At 34.8% G+C, this 27,094-nt stretch overlaps 3 protein-coding genes and 1 long non-coding RNA gene across 6 annotated transcripts in view; 1 reads left to right on the top strand and 3 right to left on the bottom strand.

Moving 5' to 3' along the window:
• Positions 1–2,278, bottom strand: part of LOC121265408 (sulfite exporter TauE/SafE family protein 4-like) — a 3,951-nt gene extending 1,673 nt beyond the window's left edge. Inside the window, exons 1-8 of one of the 2 annotated variants that reach the window (XM_041169024.1) lie at positions 1,995–2,277; positions 1,657–1,816; positions 841–1,041; positions 633–694; positions 476–527; positions 318–373; positions 144–230; positions 11–61 (exon numbers count right to left, since the gene is read on the bottom strand). In XM_041169024.1, coding sequence (XP_041024958.1) covers positions 11–61; positions 144–230; positions 318–373; positions 476–527; positions 633–694; positions 841–1,041; positions 1,657–1,816; positions 1,995–2,171 — 846 coding nt within the window. In that variant the 5' untranslated portion in view covers positions 2,172–2,277. Of the gene's footprint in view, positions 1–10; positions 62–143; positions 231–317; positions 374–475; positions 528–632; positions 695–840; positions 1,042–1,656; positions 1,817–1,994 lie in introns of both variants that reach the window. The other variant, XM_041169025.1, reaches the window with a different exon arrangement.
• The window catches only part of LOC121265496, a 26,280-nt gene extending 1,673 nt beyond the window's left edge, over positions 1–24,607 (bottom strand). The window contains exons 1-3 of the long non-coding RNA XR_005940671.1: positions 24,598–24,607; positions 13,240–13,250; positions 10,597–10,599 (exon numbers count right to left, since the gene is read on the bottom strand). This is a non-coding gene — a long non-coding RNA (uncharacterized LOC121265496). The remainder of the gene's footprint in view (positions 1–10,596; positions 10,600–13,239; positions 13,251–24,597) is intronic.
• On the bottom strand, positions 14,173–17,332 carry LOC121265385 (probable glycosyltransferase At5g03795). Of its 2 annotated transcripts, none has more exons than XM_041168997.1 (4): positions 16,814–17,332; positions 15,850–16,094; positions 15,285–15,633; positions 14,173–15,149 (listed from the first exon to the last, which is right to left on the bottom strand). In XM_041168997.1, exons 1-4 carry the CDS (start codon positions 17,174–17,176, stop codon positions 14,472–14,474), a joined length of 1,635 nt encoding a protein of 544 aa, XP_041024931.1. In that variant the 5' UTR covers positions 17,177–17,332; the 3' UTR covers positions 14,173–14,471. The 2 variants fall into 2 exon arrangements, with proteins under 2 accessions (XP_041024931.1, XP_041024932.1); XM_041168998.1 differs by having other exon boundaries at positions 16,786–16,924.
• LOC121265370 (beta-galactosidase 15-like) lies at positions 22,158–27,094 on the top strand. The gene is given in 19 exon segments (XM_041168978.1): positions 22,158–22,356; positions 22,477–22,572; positions 22,721–22,833; positions 23,021–23,087; positions 23,176–23,268; positions 23,388–23,531; positions 23,686–23,774; positions 23,911–24,016; positions 24,130–24,217; positions 24,350–24,468; positions 24,648–24,809; positions 24,994–25,205; positions 25,340–25,443; positions 25,544–25,653; positions 25,796–25,817; positions 25,820–26,064; positions 26,180–26,394; positions 26,527–26,803; positions 26,906–27,094. Coding segments are annotated over 19 exon segments (2,544 nt in total). The 5' UTR covers positions 22,158–22,179; the 3' UTR covers positions 27,011–27,094.

The following is a 27,094-nucleotide window of genomic DNA, read 5'->3' as shown; positions in this document are numbered from 1 at the left end:
TGTGCATTACCTGTAGGCAGAAGAGCACCCAATACCACGCACTGCAAGCCTCCACATCATTCTGCAAGATAATTTTAAGAACATGAAGACATGAAATCTCTGAGAGAGGGAGAGATCTAGAGAAGTGCGGTAGTACTACTTGCCTTGATGATCTGCAAGACAAGGAAAAATACCCATACAAGTAGTAGCACCAAAGTTCTTTTCCACCTGAGGTTGAAACATACTATTTGCTGAAAGATTTATAGCATTTAGTTAGTTACTCTCACCATGGACAAGGCCGGGAAACTTCAACAACTAAAAACTAAACTTTTGCTCACCATTTGAGTTTTCTCTTCTCTGGGTAACAATGGCTCATACTCGGTATCAATCAGAACTGCAAAAGATAAATAAAAGGAGACGGTAAATTCACTGCAATCCATGTCTAAGAATCTACTAAACTTTATAAAAAATTAAGCTTGGGAATATGCTGTCTTACGTTCACCACGAGAATTAACCACATGTGCTCCTTGTCTATTGGTCATTTCTTTCTGCAATTTTTTTCCCAACAATAATTACTTCAAAATGCTCTACTTTTATACAAAAGGTTGTGGTATCAACTAGTACTATTTCACCAAACATATATAGAACTTGACCTTCAAGACAGTCTCTTCCTTCCACATCTGGATTCCCTTGAAGAAAGACCTTGATGAGGTCCCTGCTCAAATTTTTTTTTTTTTAAAGGAGATAAAACTTTGTCATCAGCAGGGATACATTTAAAAATCCATTAAAAAACTATTTTTCTACAAATTTGAATGGAGCAGTAAAAAAAAAAGAGAAGGAAATTGGTGATTTTTAACAGACCCAAGAAGAGAATAATGATGAGGACAGTAATTAGCCAGTAGGGGAAGACAACGCTAAGCGCAACACCGAGAGTGATGCCAAGCATAAGCATGGGCTGGAAGAGGAGAGCCAGATCGTAGTCTATGATCGGCACTTCCTTTGTTGGATGCCTCACTCCTAGATTGTACCACACCGAGGATGCTGATGCCCCCATTATCATACCTGCAACCATTCCCACATGCGAGGAGCCTCAACTTCAAACAAATCCCAAATTCCCAGTATGCATGCTTAATTGCAATACCAAAATGTATCACGAGAAAAAGAAAACAACCATTGGTCACCGGCCGATAAAAAAAAGTGGCACATTTTTTTAGCAAATTTAGCTGATTGATCTTTTTCTTTCCAGAAAACAAAGAAAAACAACCTTTTCTACTTTCTAGGAATAGGAATCGGTGAGAAAAGCGAAAAAGTACACGGACCAAGCACAGAATTTGTTTTGAAAATGACCAAATAAGATGCAAAAGGAAATCCATCAAATAGATTCTGAAATCAAATCCATCAAATCGATCCAAATTCAATAAAAATAATGCGCTGACTTTTGAGTCTCGCCCTTTCCTTCACCCAAGTTTCAGCCACCTTTTTAGCTACTAACTGTAACTTAACGCATTAAACCCCCAATATAATTCTATGTTAAGACCTTTTTGAGGCCGTTTAGAAAATTGCTGCTTAGAAATCAGTAATCCACTAAAATAACGGGAGGAAAATGAATTTGACAGAAACCAAAAGAAAGAGAGAATATGAGAGCAGACGTGAAATGGATGGAGAAATTAGAATTACATTTAGAAAGCGCAGCAGCAGACTTGGTATCGAACCCGACAATCAAAGTAAGCATAGGAACAAAAATGCCTCCCCCTCCCACTCCACCCACGGTTCCACAAGCCGATCCCAGAAATCCTATTACTGTTGCCAACACAAGTCTCCAACTGAACTCTAATTTCTGCATCCAAAGACGAAAGCCCAGTAAGCAAATATCAATAATTCCGCGCGCCCTGATCGTATAATAAAATTACAAACGCCCACATACAGTTATATATATATATATATACACACGTGCAAAAGCGTACTTTGCTGTATATATGAAAATCGAGGGCGAAGAGACTAATATATAGACATACCGGCCAAACAGTTTCGGTGATGGATCCATATGCGGAGTGCGAAAGAGTGGAGCTTGAAGATGATAACCCGTTTTGGTTTGAGTTTTGGGAATTGGCCGGATGGCTGACGAATAGGACGGAGAGAACAGCCACAGAAAAACCTGTTAGGAGAAATAGTACGAATCCACTCGTTGCCATTCGCTGCCTATAGCAATTGTCACAATTCTCTTTTTCCTGAAACAACCAACGACGTTATTTTTCTGCTTTCACCGAGAGTTATACATATGAATATCGCATATGAATCTCATGAGCACACCCCCTTATGAAATGAATTATGAAACGAAGAAATTGGTTAGCATAACTTCATCTTATAAAATTGATTTTATAAAATATAATTATTTATTATTTATAAATATATTTAAAATCTTGTGACTTATCTATAGATAATGTGAAATTATTTCTTAATATCATCTCTCACATTCTGGTCAGTATTTTTTCTGATCTTTATTATATAATAAGTAGTATGAATCTCATTCGTTCTGTAATAAATTCTGATATCATGAAGAAATTTATGAATTTAATTTATATCATAAAAAACCAATTAGAAGATAGTTGATTTCTTAAATGAGATTCTCGACACGAATTACTACTGCTATATAAAACTGACCAGAGAGACACCCAAGAGTCGGTGTTTATAGAACTTACATAGTAAGAAGTTGCGGGTCGAAAAGGAAAAAGAATAACGTAATAAGGAAAAGAATTTCACGGGTCCGTCCGGGTCACAAGAAGACAGCCAGACCGACCAGAGTATAGACTATTTCTGACAATGCTGCATCATCATCATTAATCCAGAAAGAAATGAACTTCTGAGTTCTGAACAAGTGTATTTAATTACCATCTTAGTTTTATAGAAATTTAGATATAAAATAAGAAAAATTATGTGGGGTAACCACCCCCACATAATTTTTTAATTTTTATTTATTTGTATTAAATATATAATATATAGATGATAAGTAAAAAAAATTAATTATTTTAAAAAAAATAAAACAAAAAAAATAAAAAATAAAAAATAAATATAATATGTGTATATAAAAATGATGAATAACAAAAACATTTTTATTTAAAAAGAATTAATTTATCTACTTATGTTTTCCGATGTAATTAATTGTGACAGTCAACGTTATTCCATTAAATGGAAATTGAAATTTAGAAATCCATTAAGCATGATTGGTAGGGGGGATTCGGGAAGAGTAACCATATACATAACACTACATTTTATAATATTTCACAATATATATTTTAAAATAAGGATATTTTTATAAAATAATATTATTTTTATAAAATATTTTATAAATACATTTATTTTAAAACGTGATTATATAATATTTTATAAAAAATGATGTATATTTATCATTTTTCTTTCGTAAAGATCAGAAAATTTTCCAGTGCCTACATGATCTCACTCGATTGGCAGCCTGGGCATGTCAGAAACAGAACCCACTGCATCGTGATAACAATTACTGCTTCTCGTGATGCTGATCTAGTAGTAGGAATTGGTGTAAGTTTTTTCTGAGCAAAAACTGAGGTTTAGTAGTTATAAAATTGGGTGGGACTACTCTGCGCCCTATCTTACTGTTCGTGCCAGCGGTTTTTTTTTTTTTAAATATATTTAAATATTTTTAAAAAATAAAAAAATACATCAATACACTTAAAATTACTTTTTTAATTATTAAATAAAAAACAAATTTTATCAACGGTCAAGTGGAGCAATCAAAAGTGGAGGACAGAATAGTTTTATTGTATAAAATTACAGGATAAAAAAAATTATAAGTATTTTTAAGAAATTTATTATCTATCAATTATTATTCATTTTTACATTTTATATCTATAATTTTTCATAAGATTTGAGAGTATTCTTTATAAGATATTTGAATATTTTTTATAGAATATAGAATATTTTTCATATAATATAGGATGATGGTAAATAGTAATTAATAAAAAAAATTTTACTATTTTTAATCACGTATACAAGGTAACGATTTGTGATTCTATAATATTGCTTGTTTTAGATTTAGTTCAAAGTACGTAAGATCTGACGCATGCAATTAATGGACTTCATGTGTCACGCACGAAAATAAAAAGGTTACCCACAAAAAACGAAGCAAACAGAATCCGAGAAGGTTCTTTAATATTGCCTAAACAAAAGTTCTTATAATGAAAAATGTTTCTGGCAACCGGCCTATGCAACCGGCGGGAAATCTCCGCATCATTAATGAAATATAGTATTTTATTTTTACATTACAGTTGGTAGGTAGCAAAAAATCTAGCTAACACGCTGATAAAATTTCATCTCCTTCTCCATGACGCCACAGATAGCCACTCTCCCATTCATCTTTTCCACGAACTAATATTTTGAATACAGTATTGGACGCCGTATCGGTCAAGACACTGAAACGAAATATTTCGATATCGATACCATTTCGAGATAGAGTTTCGAGATAACATTTCGAGATAGTCGATATATAAATAAATTATATATAAAAATATATATAAAAATTATATTTCAAAATAATAGTCTATATATAAATAAATTATATATAAATACATACATATATATATAAATTATAAATAGTCTAGCCGAAATATAGGCCGGTACTGGCCGGTACGGAACAGGTATAGTACCTGTACCAGCTGGACGGCCGAAAAGAAAAATTTCAAACGTACCAACCAATACGGTACGAATTTTAAAACAGTGCCACGAACTCACAAAACCACAACCACTCTCCAAGAGGCACTTCCACTGGTCGACTAAAGTTGGCAATGAAGATGATGATAAAGTTCTACCTTTCTCCGATTGGCTCCACAACCTTGGTCTTGCAACTCCTTGGCCCCCACATTCTCTCCTCGTTGCAAATCCGCACTTCTTCCTATTGTAATTAGTCCTCCATACTGCCAGACTTTCCCAATGGATTGCAGACGACATCAATGGTTGCATTTCCTTTAACCTAAAGCAATAAATAAATAGACAGTGACAGGAGGGCTCAAAGATGAACCTCAACAAAATTGATGTTGAAATAAAGTGCTAAGGTGAGTAATCAAATATTGAAAGTAAAAGGATATATACGTATGCTTTATCAGAGTTTTGTAAATAAATTTCTTAAGTTTGATTCTTTTCAATTTTAGGCCATAAAGATTCCCAAAGTTTTTTCCTGTTCTTATTCACAGATGTAAGTTATTAGGACAAATTTAACTTCTAGATTAATTTTTTTAACATCGTTGAAACCAGTCTAGGTCAATAATAAGAACCCTGAATAGCAGGAAAAATGTTTTAACCTTGGTTTCCTCATCCAACAGAAAACCATTCTTCAATGGGTGCTGGTGTTTTGCCTGAAGATGAAGCTAAAGCTGGGTCCGATGGAGCCCTCGTGTACATGAGGGCCTGCCTAAAACTTGTCTTGTTGTACGCATACCAAAAGATAAAGAGAGGGGAAGCAGTGGTGGGTACCCTCCTTTTTTATTCTAAAAAATAAAATAAACAACAATCGATTGCACTGCGGTTTCACAGATCGATTGTACCAAGTAGAGTTGTCTTATGATATATACATAAACAGAACCTGAAATTAAGTTGAAGATAAGGTTTTCTTTTCCTGGTTGTAGCTGATACGTAAAATTTATTTTCAACTTGGTATTCATGCATAAAAAATAAATATTGTATTATTATTTTAGCTAATAGATGGATAATTGAATATGGGGTTATATCTTGAATGGTATAGGCAAAAGGCAAAATATGTGATTTTAGCTAAATTTTACATTTGCATTTGCCTTTACCTACACGATTACCAATGCTCTTAGACCTTAGTCAAGGGACGTAATTCAGAAGAAAAAATCTTTGCATCAGCTCTAGTATATTGGGCACAACCTACACCTGAGGTGGCAAATCGGGTTCACTAACAAGTGAACCAGTTTCCACTGAATCACACCCCCTCCCCCCTTCCGACTAAATCACCACCCCTCCCCTTGCGTGAATCAACCGAATCTTAAAAAACCTTACTGCCTCCACTTGCATAGCTTGGACCCTTCCTCATGCATCTCGTCAGGCGGTGGCAGAATGGGGCCATTTGGAACAAAAACCCCACCATCTTATCATCATCCCTATTTGAGGTGGACTTGAAGGGAGACGCGAAGCAGGGCTCGTGGCTGTTCTGGGATCCTAGAGGTGAGGTCATCTGATGGAGCAATTGGTGATGATGAGGGCCTCATGTGGTCATGGGCCTTGCGCTGGCGCCACTGAACCTCCTCGATGGCTTCACAGAGGTAGTCTTCAGCCTCTCCAAGCCGGTTGTCGACGTTGGCGCATTGGAGGCATTGGTGTTGTCTTGTAGAGGCGACGATGGCAAAGACGCTGATGCCATTTTGGTTTGAGAGAGTGAGAGATTCTGAATCAAAACGCACGTTTTGTTAAAAATAAAAAATAAAAAGCTATGTAGGGTGTGCATTATGTGCACTGCTACAGTGACTTTATAGCAAACCTCAATTCAGAATGCTGCATGCTTAGATTGCAAATTAACTACGTCACTTAAAAGCACTAATTAATAAGTATCTTCTTCTTTCAGTGATGAAATCGACAAACACAACTACGACAGGCTACAGCCACAACTTTATATATATATTATATTATATATATATATTATATATATATATAAGTGCATTAATATAGTTCAAAACAAATTAAGCATCACATGTTTTTCTATCATATTAATGTATATTAGTTACTGTACGTAGATAAAACCCAAGTACGTACGTAGGTGGCCATTGCTTTCATGGGGTGCAAGGTCGCTGTATGGTCCTTGGTAATCGGTAGTGACCCATGCTTTTAATATTTATGATCACGATCGATCACTATCATCTATACTTTTCTAATTTGTTTCTTTGAATTTGTCAACTTAATTGAGTATATACATGAATATTTTCATCCTTTTCTCCATCAGTTTTTTTTTTTTAGAAGTTTTCTCCGTTAGTTAATATTATAGCTGGATTGTGGACGTGAAACGTTCTGCGTACGTGTTTGAAAGATTCTCTTTTTTGGCTATGTTTTGTCTATTTTTAAGATGTTTTAAAAAATATATTATTTTTTAAATTTCTACATAAAGTAAATTTCATCAAACGGATATCTTATATTTAACATAATCAGTACATAATTTAGTGCACAAAATTACTTGCAAAAAGACTTTTTTAAAATAAAGTGATGCTAAAATGACTTTCAAATATATTCTAAATTTATCTCCGTGCTCGCTCGGCATTGCCACGACGGCTCTTTTCTTCTTTATTATTATTATTATTATTATTTTTAAAAGTGAATTATCCACCACGGGACGGGACGGGCAAACTCATAAAGCACTATTTGGAAGACAATTTAGCAATTTTCTATTAAAAATAATGTGTCTGTGATTGTTAAGCTAGAGTGTAGTTGAAAACAACGCATGAGTACAGATACAGGTGGTGTGCTAGCTAGCTATTATTTGGAACACATTATCGTACTATTATAGCCCGTACGTACGTATACATAGACTACTCTATAGAAGCAGACAAGTTAGTAATAAAATTGGAGAATTTTGAGGTAAGAAATAAGCATTAATCAATATATATGATCCACCAAAGTTAGTAATAATCATTATAAACATGAAGAATTCTCTCCATTACTAGTACTCATGATAACCACTCGTAACGCATGAGCGAAATTTAATTTGGGCTCGGTACTAGGGGATCATATCATAATTAATTTACATGATAGGAGAATTTAATTGATTAGTTATAAGCTGTGCTGATACCAGTCTGATCTTGTGAGGGGTCAAGATCCAACGGAATAACCTTTCCTCCATCCATCTAACTATGGCGAAGGAACTCGATTGATTGCAAAGTTAGTTGACACTATAGCAATATATATATATATATATAGAAGATGGTCGATTGCCATGCATGCATGGGAGATATCAAGTTGAGTCATGAGTGCGATCAGGTACTAGTTACTACTTGCATATTGTATGGTTCTATACTGATCTAGTGGGTCAGGCAATAGATTAATTAATTGTCAGGTTTTGAAAATTTACCACCTATATATATATATATATATATATGTATGTATGTATATAATTAAGCTACATGGAGTGTAAACTAACTGGATTAGCACTAGCCCATGAAGCAAATCAAATGCTTATTTCTCTTGATCATGAAGGTGGAGGCCATGCAGCTATCACCGTCGGTACGTGACTTGAACCCAAGATTAAAAAATTAAAAATTAAAAAAAAAAAGGGAATCTAAATCATCCTTAATGCACATTGACGTACAACTCGAGTAATAATCGTCAACAAGTTAGGAAAAGTTACAGACGACAATTATAATGACATGCATCGACCACGCGCGCGGCTAGCTAGAAACCTAAAGACAAAGAGAAGCGCTAGCTAGCTACAGGATTGGCATGAATAACGTTAGTGGTTATTTGCACCACTATCTTGACTACTATTCATGGTTTTTGCGGAAACATATGATCAGGGTGTTTCCCCACTTGACCGTACAACAAGTGGCCGTAAATTAATAACGGGAATCTGATAAACTAGTGAGAGAGGGACCAAATTAGTCATGATGTCCGGTAAAAATAATAGTCTTAATTAACTTAATTGTCCGTACGTAGCTATTGCCTATATATGAGACATTCCCCAAAAAGGTCAACCAAAGTACGTACTTGGCAAAAGTTTAGAAAATGGCAATGAGATTTCTCCATCGATCACTACTACGTCATCAGTAACTTCAAGATCCCAAATAAAGAAGAATTGCCTTCCTTTTTCCTGCACTCAGGCCACTTTACAGCAATAATAAGCCAAAACAAAAACAAAGTTAAAACATGGGTCAAATACGTAGAAGGGTTGTACAGCGGTACGAATATCATCGTGCGTTCTGAATGTTTATCCAATGATATATGCTTAATTAACAATGAAAAGTGTTACCGTCTTAAAATAATTTTATAAAAATAAATTTATAAATTAATATAAATTTATAAGATATATTAAATCTATTTTATAATAAAATTAATTTTATAATTTAATTATATACTATATAAGTTTGCATTAATTTTTAAATTTATTTTTATAAAATTTTTTTATACTTAAAATATTTTTAGAATAATACCTAACGCAACCTAATCATTAGCGGACAATAATGACGACAGTGGCCTGCCACCGATCAACACAAATTTTTTTTTTTTTTTTGAGGTACCAATCAACACAATTAGGAGAATAGAAAAGGAAGACATACATGAGTCCGGACAATATCCTAATTAATCCGGTGGCCATCAAATTCTTGATAAATAAATAAAAAATAAATAAATTAAAAATTAAAAAAAAAAAAAAAAAAAACATCTTCAAACATAGGTTACATCGGATTCGAAGTGGCCCCAGCGCAATTGAACAAAAGTTGCATATATTCATAAAATTAATGCAAACAGTAACTAATTAAACTGGATGGAGTTTGTGATGACGTGGTGATAAATTATATGGTTATGCGAGTCAATGACAGGTTTAATTGGTCGATTGATCGCCGGCCAGGCCATCTCATGACTCGTTTAATTGGTTTAATAATTTTATTATAAATTCATTAATATTCAATCACTAAAAAACAAATAAGAAGAGTACAAGTGTCAGCTAGCATGGCAGACCTTCACATGCACAATTAGGTTCGGATGAATGCAAGCACTCACTGGCCAGACCCCAGGACCACGTGACCGGCTAATTATTCATCATCACGACCCGAGATTGTCAAATATTTATGGCCCTCCATTTTTGGAGTCAATCTACGGATCGATGTGACAACTGTAAGAGGGAGCTAGCTATTTAAAATTTGTTGTACGTATATACAGAAAACAACAGGCTGTACGTGTCAACCAATCACCCGCATACTAGTAGTCCATTAATACTAATTGCGGAATAAATACTAAATAGATACGTTTCGTATGAGCATTTGTAGAAAAACAGACCACTTAAAATAGTTATAAAAATAATTATTTTTAATTAATAAGATCTTTTTTTTTTTTTATCTATTTAAAATTTGTAACTGCATTATTTAGACGGTTCAAAATTCGAAACAAACAACCATGCATGCTGCAGCATCTTTTGTTTGATCGTCGATTCATAATGGCCATGTCACCATGCGCAGAAATGGCCCGTGACTATACTCATATCCCCAGAAAACGTGCTGCAATTAAGGTCTAGTCAATTCACAAAGAACGGCTGATTAATTCTCTTTCTAGTCCATGAATAAGGCATTTGTATTAGTTTCAAAATTATTTTTAAAATTTAATGAAAAATATATAATTTCTATAAATATAAAACATCTCTTTTATACACGGTCACCCTATGCAGGCGCCAGTCGGTCTGGCCATGTCGCCAAAAAAAAAAAATATATATTATTCATGAGCATTATTCTTCTCAACCTCATTCAATACAAAAACAAAAAAGCCTTTTCTGGAAATCCATAAAACTCATTTCGTTGTGCGAACCAAAACGATATTATGTGTTTAGTGGGCGAAGGCGGTGGGAAAGGCCTCTGGAAGAACTTCTTTGGAGTCGCCGACCCTCTTCTTGGAGACGGTGACACGCCGCTGGGTAGAGGACTCGCGGAAACATCGTGAGGGTAAGGGCTCGGCCAGGGGCTCGGATTGGAGGACCGAGCTGGCATGGTCTTTAACGCCTACAAGTTGACGGCACCATTATTTTCGCAGCCACCACCTCTGCCCTTTGGCTCGTCCAGCCATTCAATTGGTTGAAGAAGACATTTCTGGAGACATTGTGTGATCATTCTTCTGCTTCTGGGTTGGGTGAGAAGACGGAATAGATTTCGTATAAGTAATGTTTTGTTTCTATTACTTGTCTGTAACTCTCCCTCTCCCTAGATGGGATTGCAGTGACAATAACATGTTTCATTGTTAACATTTCTTTCATATAATTTGAACTAGGCTTTTGTTGAACTGCCATGTTCGAGATGATCGTTCTTTCGGGCGTTAGGCGTTAAAAAAAATAAGTAAATAAAAGTAAAGCAACACTGCATGTGTTCTGAATTGAAAAGCTGATCGTTCCAGAACTTCGACGACGACTGCAAGTTGCTTGGAAGTCTGCTCAACGATGTATTGCAGTGCGAGGTTGGAGGCAAATTCATGGAGAAAGTCGAGAGGAACCGTACTCTCGCTCAGGTCCTCTGCCTTGGCCCATTATCCCGTATTTGCTTCTATCTACCAGTCGCTCCTCTAGTTCTGTGAATCTTATTGCTTGTGACGTCGTTTTTTCTTCTCGAATTTTTCTGAGTTACTGCTTAGTTGCTGAGAAAATAGAGAAAAATAAATAAAGCAAAGTAGGAAATGGATTTTACACTTTTATGATGTTTTGGCGTCGAAAGAAAAAAAATATAAAATCTCCACTGAAACAGTTGTACTAAGCTCATTAGTATTGTTGTGGAATTTTTATTTGTAGAATAATTCTCAGGTTTTCAAATTAGTTTTGTTTTTTCCACCTACTTTCCTCACATTTTCTTGGAAATCAAAAATTGAGAATTAAATTCGAAAACCAAAAATACAGAAAATGAGAAGGAAAAACAGAGGGAAGAAGAAAGAGAAGCGTACAAGAGGCCTCGGGTGAGTTCACGCTTCTAAACGAGCTGCTGCAAGCGGGCACATCGGAAACAATAGAGTCAGTCTAGAAGAGGGTGATAGCAAGAGCCTCCGTCTTCACTAATTCTATTGCTACCTTCAATTTTCCCGTGGAAAATGAAATGAAAAAAAGATGCGTTTCACATTTGTCTTCCCTTCGTCTTTCCTAATGAAACCGAGTCACTTTTTCAGACTAATTCTTCAGTCTTTCTATTAGAAATACAATCTCCAGTCTTCCTCCCTTCGTCTTCCCCATGAAAATAGATGACCTATACAGCTTTGCCTACCCCTCTTCTTCCCCACATGACGACCCGTACGTCTCACCTCTCTTACTCATTCAATATGGAAGTTGGAGGCCAACCTTTAATTTTCGACGTTCACCATCAAAATCAATTTGTCAAAACCTCTCTCCCTGGGTCCCTGCACTCCTTTTTACATCTTGCATTTCTTTTTCTTTTGAAGTATGAAGTTTGACTGCAATCCTTTGCAGCTTGGCGACAAACTCATGATTCAAGTGAAGTGCGGCGTGGTTTTGGTTTTTATACAAAACAGTGCGTTTTATTTTTTCCACGTAAGCAATCGTTTGCAAGCCGTTTGCCTTATGCGACTGTATTCAGCATTTTACAATATAAAATCTCTCTAACCATAGTTACACATTGAATTAGTCATTGAATTCATCAAAATAATGATATAATATCATTTTTTAATAAAAATATTTTTATTTTTTTCCATATTTTACAATTACACTAATCATATGTTAATTAATACTTTAATATGATTATTACATTATTATTACAAGGCGGTTGGAGATTAAATGTGAATAAAAAAGACTTTTCGAGATTAAAAGTGAATAAAGAATAGATTTGATGAGTGAATAGTAGCCCTTCAATTTTGAAGAAACCCATCCATTTACTGTAGCTCAAAGTTTCACACTTATCTCTTTGGCTAATCTAATGCAACTCTATTTTGATGAAATTTATCATATTTTGTACTTGACTAGGCTTTTGATGAAGCCAATGCCAATGCTCTTATATACATTATAACGAATAAACCATTCAAGTGTTCAATGGTGCAATTTTACAACAATTAGGCCTAAGGGCAATGCCTATCAAGGAAAAGAAAATTCAAATCTTAAAATGGATGCATAAAATTTTGCTAAGTTTAATGTTGATGAGAGTAGAATCCGAAATATCCTAAAAAAGCAAAGATGGAGGAATCCTGAGAGATACGGAGGGTCACATGACATTTGCTTTTGCCAAATATTATGGTACAAGTTCTTACAATATCGTTGAAATCCAAAACCTCTCAGATGGTCTTAATTTTTATGCACAGATGAATATAACTCATAGAAGTTGAAATTGATTCCAAGCTTGTGGTTAATTTGTGAGAAAAGGGTGGGCAAGTCCCTTGGAGGAGTCAGACGTACTGAAATAAAGCAAAGTTGAAGGCTTGCTCAATGGTGGTAAGGATCTATCGCTCGATGGTGCTCATAGGCAAAATTTACTTTTTAAATTTTTTTAATTTTTCTTATTCATAATTTTTTAACATTTTTAAAAAATAAAAAAATATCAATACACTAATAGTCACTTCCTTAATCAGTAAATAAAAAAAATTAAAAAAATTAAATGCATGAGCGGCCAAAATAAAGTGGCAAAATAGAGGGGCATAATAGTATTATTCTTATTTTAATGTCTTGAATAGTGTTTAGTTGGTTTTATATTTTATTTTGATGCCTGGATTTGGATTTTATGATTATGTGTGAGCCTCAGCTGTCTGGATGTAATTACGATATTCTTTCATCATAAGTGAAGATTATTAATAAAATTGAGATACCGTCACTTCCTTAAAAAAAAAAAAAAATTGTCTTCTTCGGCAGTAATTTACTAATTCTCATTTCTCACGATGTATTGCGGGCGGCTGATAAGAACCCAAGACTCGAAGGTGAGCAGTAGTTGTGGTTGTCATTATTTTGTCATCCCTAGAAAGCCCACGTGAGTCTCTCTCTGCTTAATCAATGAGACTAGAGGCCGTTAACGAAATTCATTGAGCGCCTCGTACCCTCTAGAATGGTTCGGCCGCATAGAGCAGCCTAGCCTTTTGCATTGGGCCTAGGCAGTGATCTGTCACTATGCGATCACAAAACACACACGCGCGCACTGAATGGATCGAGCTTCTCAAACCCATAGCTAAAGCTATCTCCCTTGTACCAATTGCTCCAACTTAATCCTACAAACTAGTTTATCGTGCTTAGCCCACAACAAAGAGAGAGTTTAACACGCTGAAAATTTCAATACACCAAGCTTTGAACACTACAAGGAATAAACAGAAGCGATTACAATAAGTTTCAAATACAAGTGATTGCAATAGACCCTAAACATGACTTGTATTCCCTACAAGTGAACCACTTGATCCTACTTTACAACTCTTAACCTCATCTTCTTGCTTTTCGTTTGTGCTGTTACAACTCCAGCTAAATCGTGCAGCTTAAAGTATCACAAACCTACTACATCCAGCTAAAAGACATCATTTGCAACATCTTAATTCACAAAATGCACATCATCTTACACATATAGGTCCGCAATGACTATTAATTCACATTGCACAAAGAGGTTGATTAATGAATTAAAAATATACAATATTTCGTCTTGTTATTTACCAGTGAAGGCAAGAGCTTCTAGCAGTACTGTCGTCAACTACCTACTGACACGGCTCTTTGTGCTTATTATTGATTATGGGAATTCTAGGTGGCGCGTCTTAATTATAGCCATTAGGAAACCATTCAAGCAAGCTGATGATCCATAAACTAGTCACAACACATCGACATCATTTCGGACCCGAACATTGAGTCTTCTAAGCCAGACAGAATGGAGGATCATGTGGAAGACATCAAATCGCCTAGGTGGATAATGAACCTCAAAATGCCTCCTCACCTGTACCACCCTCCTTTGCATTCTTATATGTTGCCTTGGGGAAATGTCCATCAGAATCTTCTTCAAGTTTGGAACATCCTTAACCGGAACCTCAACAGAGAAGGACTTCCAATTCAAAACATCACTAAATGGTGGAACATAGTGGTCTGAAATCAGAACAGGAACACAACCTGCGTATATGGCCTCCACAACTCTTGGGCTTGCAACTTCGTACCCACTTGGGCAGATACAATATTTGCTCTTTCTCATCATGTCATAGTAGGATATGCCTTTTGGAAGGTACCTATGCACCCTAATATCTTCGTCTTTGTTCTCCCAGTGCTCTAAAAGGACCGGTCTAATCGGGCCATGCAGACCTCCAGCAAAGAAAGCCAAGATCGGCCTACGAGATGGGGATGGCCCGCCGATAAATCCTTGTATTGAACCGGTTTGGAGATTGATTTCTGGGAATGACACGTCCTTGGTGGGGTCGAATCCCTCAGATGTATTAGCATTGCAAAGAACTCTGATCGAGTGTTTGTGGAGGTGAGGAGTGGAACGGGAAGTTTCGGGCCCCTGAACCCAAAGAACAAACTCTCTGAATTAAGAACTATTTATCAACTTCTACTTGAACAGAAAGCAAGATAAACTTTGTAACGATTCAATTAGAAGCTGCGTTACGAACGTAAATAAAGCACGACACGCACTTACCCAATCATGGCAAGAAAGCATAAAATGATCAGATGCTAGGCTTCGATTCCAATAGGGGTACTTTCTTGCAACGAGATTGACATAATCTGTAACAGTCTGTTTAATGGGACTAAAATCATGCGAGTCACGCACATAGACATATCGGACCAGCATTGTCACGCTGAAGGGAAGGAGAAAAACGTGTGCTTTGTCAGGATCCCGGGTTCTGAACTGCTCATTCATCTCAATCCCATGGATGAAATACCCTTCGGTGGAGTATATGCTCTTGCAAGGACCATTATGAAACAATGGGGGTTGCCCTTCTTCATACACAAAGATCTTGAATTGCTTTTCCATTTCGAGATAGCTTCTGTAGGGATTGCAGAGGCGTTACTGCCGTAGGGAGCAAAACTATATATATATGATGCTGCAATATATAAGCTATTATAACTTCAAGGTCCCATGGAATGAGACTTATCCTAATGGTGATTGAAACATCGAGAAAGGTGGAACACAGTCGGTTTTTCACCGGGATTGCCACAAATGTAACATGTCTTTAGTAAACCTTAATTACATGGCCGGGTACCTGTAAAAGGCATTGGCACGCCTGTACATCGGACCGACCGGGGCATAATCAGGATCTTGAGTTTGGTTTCCATGTTTAGCTTCCTTGATCGCAGCTCGAGCTCTAGTAAGGCCAGCTTCAAGTCTATCTAACTTGGTGTAATCTCTCCTGGCTTTCATCATTGGGACATGAGATTCGTTCATTGGAGGAACAATGCTACTGTGTCCACTCATGGAAACATTGCGCGTGCCTTTCTTAATACCATTCTGTTGAACTAATTCGTGGTTAATTAAACTCACTAAGAAATTAATAAAATGAAATGAAAACTATTCAAATTATGATAACTCCTTCCTTTAAAAAAAACCCAAAAAATGTACAGGGCTCTAAGCTGAAGGGCGAGATCCGTTAAAAAAAAAAAAAAATCCCTATAATAATTATATTTACTATTTTACTTAAATTAATGTGTTACATCATACAAGAACAGGATTATATGAAACAGCGGGGGTGCATGGTGCCTTTCGTAGTATTTAAGTTTAAAGGTATTTAATCAAGTTCCAGTTAATAAAAATTGAAACTTTTCCCGAAGGGAAAAAATAAATAAATAAATCCGAAGGACACGAACATTAAGGAAAGTATTAGACATGCAAGTTCAAGGCAACGAAGTACTTTTGTCTTACAAGTTCTTATACCTTCAAACAATACCATCCCTGGATAAGCTTTTTGGCCAAAAAAAAAAAAAGAAGGATAAAACTTTGCACTGGGTAACTCGGATTATAAGATATAGGTTTTTCTTTCAATAAAAAATAAAGCTTTGCACCGGGGTCTCTTACATTACGAATTAAAGAAACAAGTTTGAATTTGGAAAATATGCTGCTTGGTATAATCCTCAACAAAATTACAAGGAAAAAAATTGGCATGCAAGAATGGATCGAAGCCAGAAATATATGGCAAACAAACCTGCAGGCAGAAAAGCAAGAGTTCTTACAGGTTGTACATGTATAGATTCTATAGCGTCTGGAGGAGTAGACGACCGATTTAGCATGGAATCATCGGAGATAGCTTCTTCCATACTGTGAACTTCTACCACCACCACCTGTGACGGAAAATCCAAACGTTTTTTGCTCTCTTCTTCTGATGAAACAGGGGAAGGAGGAGGAGTAGTAGGAGAGCCCCATAGCCAGGGGTAGTTTGACAAGACAACCCAATTGGAGGTTAATGGACCCAATACAGAAAAAAACCCAGATAACACTATCAAAGGCACCACCATAAACATCAAAAGTTTGACAGAAGATGATGATGCTGATGATGAACAACAAAACCAACACCACTTTTTGCCAACACCCCCCATATCTACTACTTCGATTCCCCGATCAATATTCGAGAGCTCTAGGGAACTTCTTCATGGATTTCAATCTTCTACAAAAGCTGCTTAGCACAGAAAATCTACATTTATATTAATATGATCTACGCCCTTTTCCCCCCTAACTAAAGTAGGAGACTGGAGTTGGGGCTTAGGACGGTGAACATTTGGTAATAAATGGTTGCACCCTCACGCCAAGCGTCGTCTTGTTTTGGCCTCTATTCCCGAGTTCCTCATGCAATCTTTTGTTTTCCCTATTCTACCCTTCTCACAGCTCGTTCCTCCAATACTTTAAATTAAATCTACAAATTGATGTAGCTAGATATAATATGCGAGATTATCAAATTATTTTTATTATAAAATTGATCTAATATATAATATAAAATTATATCAATTTATGAATTTATTTTTATGATCTTTGTATATATAACACTTCTCAATTAATTAAGATAAATGTTACTGTTATAAAAAAATTCTATAAAAAGAAACTTATAAATTAACTTAATTTCATATGATATCATATTAGATCTATTTTATAATAAAAATAATTTTATAATCAAATTTATTATATTAAATCATGTCAACTTATGAATTTATTTCTATCAAATCATTTCTCGATAATTAATATTCCTTTTAATGGTGGAGACTTGGAAAAAAGAACGTACGCACGCTAGCCGTGGAGAATACGGTATTTCCCACCAACTCGCTTTCTGTGATCAGTCTAAGGCGGGCGCATTATGCACGTCAAGTGACCTACCTAATTCACTCTCTAGTTTCATACAATAAAGTTCCCCTTGTAATTCATTGTGCTTTTATTTTTATTTTCTTTGGCTGCAACTTGCTTTAGTTAGCGTACGTTACTAATTAAATTTTCATATACGAACAAATTAAATTGATATCGTCTTATCCACAGCGAGCCACATGACCTATGCTAATTACAGTACTCCGAGATAAGGAGAGCGGCAACTACCCACAAAGCCCCAAAAGAAAGGGCGTACTCGTCTTTACGTATCATCTGTCGGCCTCTCGTGCATGCCACCTCTCATTTACTTCAGCAACGAGTGACATAAGTTTAGCCGCACTTCCCGTATTTTCCTCTTCTTTATAGTTTGTAATATATCGGCGTTCGTCGTTTCCCTCAACACCCCCCATAATTTATGTATAATATTATAGAAAAAACCCATGATATTTTCCAAGATTTCCAACTGTCGTTGTTGGGGAATGCAATATAAAGAACGTTAGGAATCTTAGATCATATCCCATATTTAGCCCTGTTTAGATCAACATTTTAACTTTTTTGTAAACAGTTTGTGCCAAATTTATATATTTGAGATTTGTATAAATCACTAACATATATAGAATAATAATATATACAAATCCTAAATATACAAACCTCTAAGACTATTCATCCGGGCTAGATTTTTTCACGGTCTGGTCCGGAATCAGGATAACCGGGTTTGGTTTCGGTTTCCAAGCCGGCAACTGCATTGCAAAATCCGGATTTATCCCGTTTGGAGCCGGGTATAAATCCAGATTTTCTAGATTCTGTTGTTGCTCTAAGGCATGTAATGAGATCTACACTTTCTTCAAGCACGTTCTCGCACATAATAAATCATCAAAACAGAGTGTGCATATCTTTGTTTAAGGTCACAAAGGCCATCCAATCACGAGTTTGGAAATTCAAAGAAATTAGCCCATTAAACTACTAATTTAGTAGTGACTGGAAACTTGAGAATTTCCCTTGGCTATCTGTGATGGTTTGAAATTTAAAAGTCATATTTTCTCATGATGTGAATTCGTTGAGATGGATATAAGCGTTTTGCTCTTGTAATTAACGCACTCACGTTACTTAATTATCAGAATAAGAAATATTGATTGAAGCTTAAAAACGTTCTCTTTTTAAGGTTTCAAACGAAAAGGTGTTAGCTTTTGATGTTTGTTTTGGAAAACCAAATTGTTGTTTACAAGCTTTCTAGTTTCTATTGTGCTATTGTAATCTGTTTTTGTGAGTTTTGAAATGGGTTTCTGGTTTCTTCACGTACATTGATATTGATTGGCATCGTTAATTCTCTTGGTTGGGTAGATTGATGAACATGTACAGAGGGAGATGGTGAATCACAGGTCCTTGAAGCATCCAATTATAATATCTTAATTAAGGAGGTATATTATATATTATTGTTTTACACAGCTTTATGCAGATTTGCCATTTTTTTTACAAAAGAACTACGGAAGCTTGGCATCATGCACTAATTTGCTGTTAGCTGCAGGTTATACTTCTCTGGATATCATTCTGGTTCTTAGGATCTTGGATACTTGTCATATCTTGAGTAGCCTTATATTTTTAAAAATCTATACTAATTTGTTTAATCAAGCTTTTTTTGGTAACCAGTCTTCTATATACTTTCCATATCTGCAATTATATTGACATTCTTTATGGAATAGTACTACTATATGTTCGCTCCCCTACCTTGAGACTAGTTTGGGTTTTAATAAATCTTTCCTGCGTTTTCCTTTCATATTCACAATTGCTTTGGAGCATTGCAGAACATGGTGGCAACGAAATTATTGGGTAGTGGCTATTGAAGTTTTGGCTACCCTAGTTCTTGAACTAATTTATGGGGCATGGTTGATTTGGAGATCTAGACAATGGAATGCATCATATTAATCTGTTGGTGCTGTTGTTGTAACTCATATTGTAATTTTGTGTTTTGTAATCTAATGTATAAATACCAAACAATGTAATATGTAGTGGATAATTGCTTGCATGCATTTTACATGATGAATATTTTATTTTATTTTTTATTTTACATGTATTTAGTTAAAAAGTTAATTAGTTGTTTCTAGTTTTAGTTATTTTTTTTACATAAATTTAGTTTTTCAATTTGATATATTTTTATTATTATGGACAATATTCAATTCATTAGTATTATACTTCTTGAAAAATTTAATACAATATAGGATTTTATATATGAAAAAAATTATGCTTTTCAACATCATTTTTTTCTTGAAAAAGCTTTAATAAAGTATAGGCTTTTATATATAAAAAATTATGCTATTCAACATAATTTATTTCTTCAAAAACCTTATAAAATAGACTTTTATGTATACAAATTATGCTTTCCAACATTTGTTTTTTTGAAAAAAAAAATCATAAACTATAGGTTGTTTTAAAAAAAAAAAATTCTTGTTGCAACCTACTAGATTGGATCGAGTTCCGAACCAGGTCATAATAGGGCTAATCCGGGCTGAGTTTCGGCCCAGATTTAAAATATAGGTTCCTAATTCTGAACCATATGAACAATGTTGTATGCATTGCACTAGTTTTTTTTATAAAAATAAAGTGAATCCCAATATTCCACCCATGAAAATGTGAAAAATTCACTTTTTCTCGATGGGATTGACATTTTTTATAAAAGACTCGCGCTATACTTAATACTCATACATTTGGGACTATTTGTCCCTAACATTACACACACATATATTAGATGATCTATTAGTGTGATCATGTGCAAAGTAGAAAACCCAAGTCACAAAAACGCATGGTTGAAGTTTGATGGGCATGATTATCTATTAAAACCCATCCGGTACCACGTACGTACTCGTGTTTTTGACTTTTTAAGCAAATGGAAAAATAAAAAATAAAAAAATATCATCCACTGATGATGACGATGGTAAAAATTATCTATATATATATTTTTTTATCAATTACTATTCATCATTACACACTTCACACATTATAAAATACATCCCATATTTTATAAAAAATAAATAAATAAATTTTTACGATGTGTGGGGTGTGTGATGTTAACTATTGCTTATTTATAGTAAAACTCTTATAAGAATGATAAGTGTGAGATTTTGTATCTGCCAATTATATTGGTTGGAATGACTTGGAATCAGTGATTAATTTTTGGTCCCTTCGTGCTGCATGCCGTAAATATATATGTGATGAGCTGTGGCTGCGCTAGCGCTACTCTATGCGGGCTGTGGGTTGGTAACTTGGTCTTGCGCTAGCGCTACCATGTGTCATGATATGTACTTATAGCCAAATCCATAAGGCTCTATATATTTAGTTCCAAATAAACCAAGTGACCATCCTCTCTCTCTCACGTAATAATACGTATTGCTAACATTTCAGTCGTTATTGATATTTCAGAAAGATTATGAAATTTAAAATTTAAAATTTGAATTAAAAAAAAAATTGATAAAACAAGTCTTTTATTCAACACTTAAAAAATTTTGATTCATGTAAATGTTGAAGAACAGAGTTCAGTCAAACACAACAACTCAAGCAATAATAAAACACTGTTCCAGAATTTTGTGCACTGAAACGACTGATCAATATTCTACTCGATGATAAACATGCAGTTGAAACTGAAACCGAGGGATCAGCTACATTAGTATTATTTACCTTGATCATGATTTTCTTTCCGTTTCTATCAAGTCGTGTCAAGTGCCAAAACTTCATTTTCAAAATAATAATAATAAAACTTAATTTTCAAAATAATAATAATAATAATAATAATAATAGTAATAAGTGCCAAAACTTATAAGGGGGATCACCGCTAGCATACGTACGTGCTTGGAAATATATTACACAATGCTAGCTAGCTACCATTTAAGAAAAGCCACGGGGCCGGAATAAGTAATTAATTGGTGTATCTTCTACGAATATTGTATAAAAGTAGAGGCGAAATCGATATAAATGTTAAAATTGAGAGACAGAAACGGGAAATAAATACAAAATTAGTAGAAAAGTGTTAAGACGCCAACTACTTGCTTATTCGCAGTTGTATATATATATCCAAAGATGCATGCATGTAACAAACAGATCGTAGATCAAGCGATTAGTTGGATTAGCTACATTTCTCTAACAACTTTAATTATCCATTTATCCTCAACTTCTCTCTATAAATAGGCGCTGTGGATTCTCATTTACAATACACATACCAGATCTAGTACTAGTACTACTACTACTCTGTCCTTTAATAATGGCTTCTTCGAGTACTAGTACTGGGTTTCTCTCGTACTTCTTCTTTTCTTTCTTATTGCTCTGCTCGCTTTCGTTTTCTATTGATGTTTCGCATGATGGAAGAGCTATCACGATTAATGGCGAACGCAAAATCTTAATATCCGGTTCTATCCATTATCCTCGAAGTACTCCTGAAGTAAGTGCGTGCATGCCAGCTCCAGTAGTACCACCATATACATATATAATTATTTTTGTATTTTTCTCCATCCCCACTGCGAATTCTATCTTGAGTATGACTTACATATATCTTTTATAGATGTGGCCATCCTTGATCAGAAAAGCAAAAGAGGGCGGCATAGACACAATTGAGACTTACATTTTCTGGAGTGCCCACGAACCTCTATATCGTCAGGTTAATTTTAGTACTGCTGCTAGCTGCGCTGATGACCTTTTTAATTGATCTTCCTAATTCCCCGGCCCCAAATTACTAACTTTGGCTTTATTATATATACAAAAATCTAAACAATATTTTTCATTTTTAATTATTTTCTTTTATACAGTATGATTTCTCAGGAAATCGTGACATCGTAAGGTTTATCAAAACCATCCAAAATGAAGGGCTTAATGCCGTTCTTAGGATTGGACCCTATGTTTGTGCAGAGTGGAATTACGGGTACGTATTGATCATATTTTTTTTAATTTAAATTAATATTACCAAATATATATAATATAAATACGTACATGATCATGAATATGCATGCACTCAATTAATTTCTTGTCATATATATTTGATCAGCTCTGATGATCTTAATTAATATAACGTTCATATATATATTTGGTTTATTATAAATTATTTGCAGAGGATTTCCTGTTTGGTTGCACAACATTCCGGGCATTGAGCTGAGGACAAACAATCCTGCGTATATGGTAATTTGAAAACTTAATTAATCGACACCTGCAGCCTTTTGCTAATTCACAGCTAATTAATTATTATAATATTTAAACATGTCTTCAGAATGAGATGTCCATTTTCACAACGAAAATTGTGGACATGATGATGCATGAGAATCTCTTTGCCTCACAAGGTGGACCCATAATTATTGCTCAGGTTTGTCAATAATTAATTACTTTTTTTTTTGTTAATTAGTTTCTTAATTTTACTGTATATATATACCTATTAATTCATGAATTTTTTTTTTTATACGTTATGTTTAAAATTCAAAACAGATTGAAAACGAGTTTGGGAACGTTATGGGCCCGTATGGAGAAGGTGGAAAAGAATACATTAAGTGGTGTGCTGATTTGGCTGAATCTTACGGCATTGGTATTCCATGGATTATGTGTCAGCAGGCGGATGCTCCACCTCCAATGGTATTAATATATATATATATAATACGCTGATTTTATTATATATTTACTAATTCTACTATATATATAGAAATACATTTCTTATTTTTTTAATTTTAATTTTAATTTAAAATCTGGCTAAATCTTGATGTATTAATTTTGCATTAATTTCGTACAGATTAATACTTGCAATGGATGGTATTGTGACGAATTCAAGCCTAACAGCCCCACGAGTCCTAAAATGTGGACTGAGAATTGGACTGGCTGGTATCTTATTATTTTTATTTTTACGATTTTTCCTATTTTCGGTTAATTAATTTAAATTGTTGATTCTTCCGCTTTAATATATGATCGGATTAATTGGATGTTTAATCAAATTAGATTTGATCTTATTATAATTAAGGTTCAAGGGCTGGGGTCTGGCGGACCCACACAGAACTGCTGAAGATGTTGCTTATGCTGTTGCACGGTTTTTCCAATTTGGTGGCACTTTCCAGAACTATTACATGGTACTAATTGCTGATCCACTTTTTCCAGATCTTAATGTATTTATGTTATCGATAGCTTAAATACTAATTAATATGGGCCGGCCTTTTGCTTTGTTCTCAATATCCCATTCCAGTACCATGGTGGCACAAATTTTGGTCGCACATCAGGGGGTCCATATATCTCTACATCGTATGATTACGATGCACCATTAGATGAATATGGTAATTTTTCCTTAAAAAGAAAAGAAAGCCTGCATTATGATCTTTGTAATTTGGTTTAATAAAAAATTATGTTTGAAGGTAATGATTTTTTATTTTTCTTCTTAATTTTAACCTTATGATATATATGTTCAGGTAATTTGAACCAGCCAAAGTGGGGACATTTAAAACAACTCCATGTCATTCTTAAATCGTTGGAGAAGGTTCTAACTTACGGTTCTGTGAAAAATGTGGAATATGGAATTAATACGACGGTGAGTTTTATTTATTTATTTTTAATTTTATAATATATATACTTTTAATTCTGATTTTAAAAGCGAATTGAATATATAATCACTATATTAATTATCCATATATATATATATATATCTATTTATATACACACACGTACATTTGTGTTTGAATAATATGCATGATTTTGAATGAATTGCAGGTCACCACCTTCACTTTGGAAGGAAAATCAAGCTGTTTCTTCGGAAATAAGGATGATAAAGAAGATGCAACCATAAACTTCCAGAACAATACGTATACCATACCAGCTTGGTCTGTTAGTATACTTCCTGATTGCCATACTGAAGTGTACAACACTGCTAAGGTACGTGTACCATGAATACAACTCGATCCAAAACGCAGCTAGCTAGCATTTCATGACGGTCCATATATATATATATATGTTATTTCCCTGATCATGCATGCGGATTTGAATACTCATGACGTAATATCATGAATTAAGTGTATTTAATTATTTTGTTTTTGTTTTTGGCGGGGTACGTACGTAGGTTAACACTCAAACATCAATAATGGTGAAGAAGGATAACGATGGCAATGACTACGAAGAACCTTACGGATTGAAATGGGAATGGAGAAAAGAGAACCCTTCGCATGTCAAGAGAAACGGTCTCGTTGAAGGTAGCCTAATGGCTGCTGAACGACTCTTGGACCAAAAGGTTGTCACTAACGATACCAGTGATTATCTCTGGTATATCACCAGGTGCGTGCGTAATTAATTACTATATATAATTACATACATAAATTCTAGTTTTCGTCACCATGCATGGATGCATTAATATTAGACTTAATTATATACTTATGTTTTTTTCTCCTTTCATTTTTTGCATTTCGTAGTTTCCACGTCAAGAAGGACAACCCGCTTTATGGTAGAGAGACAATGCTAAGAGTGAATACCAGTGGACATATAATTCATGCATTCGTCAACAAAAGACATGTTGGTAAGTTTCATTTAAAAATCACTCAAATACACGTACGATCGAGTACCTTTCTCTCTATATATACACAATCCAACTTTATTCACAAATATTTTAATTTCAGGATCTCAATTTGCCGAAAATGGAAATTACAAATTCACTTTTGAGAGAAAAATCAAACTGAAGCTTGGGAGGAATGACATAGCCTTGCTTAGTGCCTCAGTTGGATTGCCAGTAAGTTGAAATAATTCCACTTAAAATTAATTATTATCATCACAATATAATAAATAACCATAGCTTTCTTTTCTTTTCTTTTATTGTGTTATTCCGCTACATATCTTAATTTCTAATTAATTAACATGTTTTTTTTTGCTAGAATTATGGCGCAAACTTTGATTTGGGCCGCTTGGTATTTCTGGCCCGGTTCATGTGACTGCGAAAGTGATAACAAATGAGCTTAGCAGAAAAATTAGTTCTAAGAAGATAATCACTCAGAATATTACAACAGAACTGGATTACAATAAATGGACGTACAAGGTTGGGTTGCACGGAGAGCAACAGAAACTACACGATCCTAGTGTCACACATTACGGGAAGTGGTCTCAACGTGCTCTCCCGACAAATGAGATGTTTGTTTGGTACAAGGTAATTCCAGCTTTATGCTCGAATTTTGATGCTCTTGCGTTTGATCACTAACGATATATATCATTAATTGGTTATATATTAATTTTTCGATCGTGGGAAACAAATATTGTTTTAGACAACCTTTGCAGCTCCACTGGGGAGTGATCCAGTGGTGGTGGATTTGAGGGGTCTGGGCAAGGGACAGGCTTGGGTAAATGGCCACAGCCTTGGAAGGTATTGGCCAAGTTACCTTGCTAAAGAAGATGGGTGTTCTCTTACATCATGTGACTATCGTGGACCATACAGTGACAAGAAGTGCATGACTAATTGTGGGAGATCTTCTCAACGATGGTGAGTAAATATTTTCTAATCATAGTACTACGCCGTACGAGAAATTTATAACAGAGAATTAAGTTGCAGAAGTACTTTTACTATAACTTTTCTTCTTAAATAATTTTTTGGTGAATTAAATAATTTATATAGGTACCATGTGCCACGATCTTTTCTCAATGACGACGAGAACACATTGATTTTGTTTGAAGAGTTTGGAGGAAATCCTTGGAACGTTAAATTCCAGACAGTCACTGTTGGGAGCGCTTGTGCAAATGCTTATGAAGGGAACACCTTGGAATTATCATGCCAAGGAGAAGGTGTTATCTCCAGTGTCAGATTTGCTAGTTTTGGTGAACCAGTGGGTGCTTGTGGTTCTTTCCAAGCTGGCCAATGCGAGTCTCCTAATGCTTTGTCGGTCATCGAAAAGGTAATAATTAATTAATTTTATAAATAGCACTTGTATTAATTAATTATTATAACTTTCTTAATAAATAATTAATGATATCTTTCGATAAATGGCTGCATGCAGGCGTGTGTTGGCCAAAATAGTTGCTCCATTGATGTCTCGGAAAGTAACCTTGGATCTACTGGTTGCCAAGCAACGAAAAGGCTTGCCGTTGAAGTTGTTTGTTAATAATTCATCTTTCCTAGCTAAGTCTAGATTTTATCGATTCATTGTCAGTCAGGTAGGAGCTATGTACGTACACGTACATTTATT

This window comes from Juglans microcarpa x Juglans regia, chromosome 5D (assembly GCF_004785595.1).
Source record: "Juglans microcarpa x Juglans regia isolate MS1-56 chromosome 5D, Jm3101_v1.0, whole genome shotgun sequence".
Lineage (NCBI taxonomy): Eukaryota > Viridiplantae > Streptophyta > Magnoliopsida > Fagales > Juglandaceae > Juglans > Juglans microcarpa x Juglans regia.
This window is presented reverse-complemented; position numbering and strand designations above follow the sequence as displayed.